Here is a 5609-nt window from a genome sequence, read left to right on the forward strand (position 1 = left end):
GACCGGGGCCCCCCCAAAAGTCACAAATTTGGCAACATGTTTTTCTCACTGAAAATTGTCTGAAGAGAAAAGTCATTTTCAAATGTTCTCGTTCTCGTTTTGAATGAAGACTTCCCATTGTCTAGGCATTTTAAAACTATCTGGTTTGACCTTTGCAGGGGTCTGGAGAGGTGGGTGAGGCAGATGTCTTACCTTTACCCCATTTCACAGGCCGAGGGGCTTTCAGAAGCCAGTCCTGTGGGCCCAGCCACCCCTTACCAAGCGCAGCCAGGAATCGGTCCCCACGGAGCTGGGGGAGCCTGGGTTTCCTAATTCAAGTCTCTTGTCTGTAACTCGGGGATAACGACTGGGAGGATTGCGTGTTTTAATTATTGATTTGAGAGAAAGATCAATTAGTTGTGCCACTTATTCTATGCATTCATTGGTTGGTTCTTGTATGTGCCCTGACCGGGGAGGGAACCCACCACCTTGGTGTATCGGCACAACACTAACCAGCTGAGCTACCTGGCCAGGGCCTCACTGCCCTTTTTATGTCTCAGAGGGGCTCCCAGCAACAGGGTGCAGGTGTCCTTGCGGGGGGAGGTTTGGGGCAAACTCAAATAGTGAGGCTTCTGAGAGGGAACATGCTAAAAAAGGGCCAAGCAGCTTTTTAGGGTCAGTCCTGCCAGGGCTCCAGAGGGCCAGCTAGAAGGGTCCCTCCCAGCTGGAGAAGCCCCTCCTGTAAGCAGGTATCAAAGGGAAAGATCTCTGATTCCAGGTCGGCGGGATGGGGGTGAGGGAGAGAGGAGACCCACCTTTCAGTTGTGGGCTCCTTTTCCTCCCCCAGCCTTGCCCACTGCGGTTCACCCACCTTCCCAGTCCCCAAATTGTGCCCCATCTTTGAATCCCAGGCTTTTACCCTGGGAGAGAGCAGAGAGGGACCTTGCTGGGGCCCAGGCACCAGCCCTGGCCTTGTGGTTGGTGTGGAGTGTCAAGGTCGGCCCTGGTAGCCTTAGGTCTTGAACCTGGAGCTTGACAATATTGTCAGCAAGGTGTGCAGGGGATTGAAGCTCTGCTGCCAGGTGCCCGGGCTCATCTTCTCTGCTTACCTTTCTTCCCTTGCTCCCTGCGAGCAGGCTCGGTGAAAGGTCAGAAGCTGGCTAGAGAGTCCCCCCTCCTGCCCCCTGTGGCGTGAAGACCGCCCCCCACTTCATCTATACCTTTGCCCAGGACAGCCGCCCCCTCGGCCAGGTCTGGGTTGCCTGCCTCTGGGGCCCTGGCCCTGTGGGGGTGGCAGGACAACAAAGAACCCTTCTGAATAGGAGATAAGGAGTGATTAGGGCAGAGGGCCTAGCTCCTCCCTGTGGCAGCAGCAGGGTGGGCGCCCGGGAGCGGGCGGTTTTGCTGCAGTCCACTTGGAGGGTGGGAGGGATGAGGGCGTAGGAGGTGGCTGAAACAGTGTTTTGTTTAAAACCACTTTTCCTGCCTTCAGCATCTCAGCCATCGCTCCTCCACCTGCTCCGTAGAGAAGGGAAGATGAGCGAGTCGAGTTCGAAGTCCAGCCAGCCCTTGGCCTCCAAGCAGGAAAAGGACGGCACTGAGAAGCGAGGGCGGGGCAGGCCGAGAAAGCAGCCTCCGGTGAGTCCTGGGACCGCACTGGTAGGGGGTCAAGTGGGTGTCCAAATCTTTGCCTCGGTTTACCCTTTGGGCTAGGGAGGTACCAGGCATCTTGGCAGGCGAAAGCAGGAACGGGGCGGTGCAGAATCATTGCCATCTGCTTGTCCTCCCCACATGCCTGCACACCCTACACTCACCAACTCGCAGACCCTCCTGAGACCCCAGCAGAAGTGCGGACCAAGCCTCAGTGTCCCTCTGCTCACGCAGGTGCGTCTGCACTGCGGGGGGCCACCTGCTCTAGACCCTGTGTTTATAGAACAGTAACGGTGAACTCCGGGAACATGAGAGAAAGAGGAGCCCAGGGTTTTTAAGCATGAGATCCACCTCACATCTTGCTGTTGATTTGCTGCTATGAAAGTTTTGGGTCCTTACTGACAGTTTCTGCACTTCCTCATCTCGGGCCAGTAACCAGGGCAGGGCCTCACTGCCAGCGGACCTAGCTAGGCTTCACCCTGGCTCTGTAAAAGGAAATGGAAGCCTAAGAAGTTGAAAATGGTGGCGAGTTGGTGGCAGAGTGAACCCTGGTGCTGTCCTCCTCCTGGGTTAAGAAGGCCAGCCTTGCCCTGTGGGGCACACCGGAGGCATGGCCAGTGGGTGAAGTCCAGGCTTCCCCTTCCTGAGGGAGAGGAGAGGAGACCGGGGTCAGTCCTTCACACGCAGGCCCCCAGCTTCCCGGCAGCGAGGTGGAGAGAGTGGTCTATCTGGACTGGGAGCCGTGAGGCAGGAGGAGTCTGGGTGGTGGCATTCAGCTGCCTCTTCAGAGCCTAGTGTGTGGGGGACTCACCCTTGTAGCCTGCCTCCCTGTAGTCTGCCTCCCTGGGCCTCCCCACTGGGGTGGGGTCGGGGGTCAGAAAGGGGTGTTGGGTTACTGGACCGCGGTTAGAAGCCACCCACGGGGAACCGTAGCTGCTTGCCTCTGCTGCCTGGCTTCTATGCATTATGCAGCAGCTTTTTATTCCGTCTCGGGCTTATTAAAATTTTAGCGGCAACAATGGCAGGGATCTCTGGGGTTTCTTCTCCCTGGGAGGCACCCTGGAGGGGGCCAGTTTACAGTAGAGGCTGGGGGCTCCCTCCAAGGGAGACATCCTTTCTGCTCTTCTGCCTCCCAGAAGTGCCCGGCATGCATTACCCGAAAGGGTGGGCAGTGATTGTGGCTCAGGACGAGACATCCTTCATTTAATTTTGATGATAACCCTTTACAAAGGAGGAAAGTGGGGCTCGGGCATTAAGGGTCTTCCCCGGGATCTTGGGGATTAGTCGGGGGCAGAGCTGCCTCTGTCTGTCGGCCCCCAGGACACCTTTCCCAGGGTCTTGTCACAGGGAAGGGCCTTTGCAAAAGGTGGTCAAACAGCTGAATCCCAACCACTTGTCCCGCCATTGTGGGTTCTGGGCCCAGGTGATGGCTCGCAGACTTAAACCCGGTTGGGGTGGGGCAGAGGCCTCCGTCGCCTGAAAGGGGTGGGACGGGTGGTATCTGTGTCTAACTGCCTCTGTCTTTGCAGAAGGAGCCCAGCGAAGTGCCAACGCCTAAGAGACCTCGGGGCAGACCAAAGGGGAGCAAAAACAAGGGCGCTGCCAAGACCCGGGTGAGGCTTGGGGGCGGTGTGGCCTCCTGGTGCACGAAGGGGGAGGCAGGGAGGGGGCTCATCCCGAGTCCGCCCCTCTGCCTGGGCTGTGGTGGCGGGCAGTGGGTCTGTGCTAATGGGGAAAGCAGGGTGATGACTGAGGTCTCACTTCTGCACCTTGGGCCTGCCCGGGACAATGGGGAAATCAAGTCAGGTCCGACAGCATTCCTGGCCTGGAGAAAGGAGAGCTGGGCACAGTGAAGGGGCAGCCCCACCAGCCCCTGGGCTGAAATGTCACTTCTATCCTGGGGTCCCCTGGATCTGGGGGTGAGGGGCAGGGAAGGCCAGCTTCCCAGCGGCATCAAGCTTTCAGAGAAGTTGTTTTGTTTTTTATTTTATTTTTTCTAAGACACGACTCATATCCTCTGAGTCATGGGGAGGAGGAGGGAGTGGGGGGCGTGTGTGTATATTGAGGGGGGCAATGTGGCAGCCAGTCATCACCAGCTGGACCAGCTGGGGTGGGCCTGTGGTTGGGGTGAGATTCCTGGGCTGCCCTGAGCAGAGGAGGGCAGCTCTGTCCTCTGCTTCCCACCGTTACTGGGTGAGCACTGTCGGGGACGTTTTTGACTTAGTGGGTTTTTTCTCTGCCATCTAGAAAACCACCACGACTCCAGGGAGGAAACCAAGGGGCAGACCCAAAAAACTGGTAGGTGAAGGGGGCTTGGCCCCTCTGGGTGGGTGCTGAGAAGTGGGTGAGGCCTACCTGATCTTGTGCACCCACCATGGAAAAACGGCTCTCCCTGACCTGCTGGGCCAGGGATGGTGGCTGCCACACTTGGCCCCGGCCCGGCTCCTAGCACCTCGTTTAAAGGGCTGTGTCCATGAGAAGTGTGGGGTCCCAGGTACAGAACAGACCCTTGCCCTGCACTAGTGGAGGCTGTCTCTGCTTCTAGGGGGGATCTTGGCGGTCCTCTAAACTGTCCCCCATTATAGAAATGAGGAAAGGCCTTCACAGGGGGAAGGAGTGAGGTGTGCCTTTGCCCTGATCCTGGGCAGGGAGGAAGCAGCAGCAAAGAGCTCAGCGCTGGGAGGGAGCTGAGGTGTGATCCCACCTGGAGGCACCTTTCATTTCTGGGCCCCCAGAGAGCTGGTGGTGGAAGTAGGTTTGCCGAGTCAGGAGACTGCCTCTAGGGGGCTCCCCTGAGTTAGCCTCCCCAGCCTTCCTGTTCCCAGCCCTTCCCTATCCCCAGTCTGCTCCCTGAACTCCCTGAGGCATTCATTCCTCGAGCTGAGCCACTACCACCAGGGCTGGGGGGCCGGGGGGGTGGGGTGCTGGCTGGGCCCCAGGAGTGAGTAACAGGAAACAAGTTGTTTTGGAGTTTGTGCCTGGCACGGGGGCCGCAGCCCATGGTGTCCCGACATTCCCGCCCCGTGAGTGAGCCCCTGCGCCACACACTTCCCCTTCCTCCCCACCCTGGCCTGGGGTCAGCCTGCGGCTGCGGCCACTGCCCCGCAGCCCAGCAGCTGCCCTGTGTGCCAAGACCACCTGGCTCCCCTGCACCCTCCACCACCCCTGCCCGTTTCCTCTCCCTGGCTGCTGCCTCCCCTCCCCAGCCAGTCACTCCTCACTTCCTTCAGCGTCAGTGCTGCTCTTCTGGGTTCTGCCCAGTCCCCCACCGTGGGCCCCGGGGCAAGGGAGGATGGCTGTGAGAGCAGCATGTGTGGTTTTTTTCCCTCCTTTTAAATTCTTCCTTTTTTATGAATGAAACTGGGCTGTGGAGGTTGCTGAGTCACCCACACACTCAGCCCTGACTCATTCCCCTTCTGGAGAGCCAGGGAGGGGGTGGGGGCAGCAGGCCTGAGTTCCCTCCCCCACAACTGGGGGTGGAGGAGGAGAAGGGCCAGGCCTGGCCCCCGTGCTGATGGCCCTGCCTGTCCACCTCACAGGAGAAGGAGGAAGAAGAGGGCATCTCGCAGGAGTCCTCCGAGGAGGAGCAGTGACCGGGCCACCTGCTTCCTCACTGAGGAGCCGTTTCCTTCTGGGACTGGACAGCTCCGCTCCCACTGCCCCCGCCCCCTCCCCCGGCCACCACCACCCACCTGCGCCCGCCTGCACCGCCACACTACACAGCACACCAGCCGGGCCCTGGCGGCCCGAGTGGGGAACAGTTTTCCTCTGGTCTCGGTTCCCAGCACCCCCTCACCCCCACGTGCATCCCCCCGGCCTCCTGACAAAGCTGACGTCCCACTTAGCCGCACCCCATGCCTGCTGCGTCCCTGCTCCCTGGGTGGGGGGGGCATTGCTGACTGGGCTCCTGGATTAAGGGGTCCCTTCCTCACTCTACCTCTGGCTTCCATAGGGGCCTGGGAGGGTTCCCTGGGGAACTG

General features: G+C 59.4%; 1 protein-coding gene across 3 annotated transcripts; it reads left to right on the forward strand.

Annotated features, from left to right (window-relative positions):
* Positions 1-1409: 1409 nt before the first annotated feature.
* HMGA1 (high mobility group AT-hook 1) lies at positions 1410-5522 on the forward strand. 3 transcript variants are annotated; one of them, XM_014448150.2, is made up of 5 exons: positions 1436-1617; positions 1804-1863; positions 3159-3242; positions 3877-3927; positions 5169-5522. In XM_014448150.2, exons 1-5 carry the CDS (start codon positions 1516-1518, stop codon positions 5220-5222), a joined length of 351 nt encoding a protein of 116 aa, XP_014303636.1. In that variant the 5' UTR covers positions 1436-1515; the 3' UTR covers positions 5223-5522. The 3 variants fall into 3 exon arrangements, with proteins under 3 accessions (XP_014303637.1, XP_014303636.1, XP_006106202.1); XM_014448151.2 differs by lacking the exon at positions 3877-3927 and having other exon boundaries at positions 1410-1617; XM_006106140.3 differs by lacking the exon at positions 1804-1863 and having other exon boundaries at positions 1442-1617.
* Positions 5523-5609: the final 87 nt, after the last annotated feature.

This window comes from Myotis lucifugus, unplaced genomic scaffold (assembly GCF_000147115.1).
Source record: "Myotis lucifugus unplaced genomic scaffold, Myoluc2.0 scaffold_772, whole genome shotgun sequence".
In the NCBI taxonomy this organism is placed as follows: domain Eukaryota; kingdom Metazoa; phylum Chordata; class Mammalia; order Chiroptera; family Vespertilionidae; genus Myotis; species Myotis lucifugus.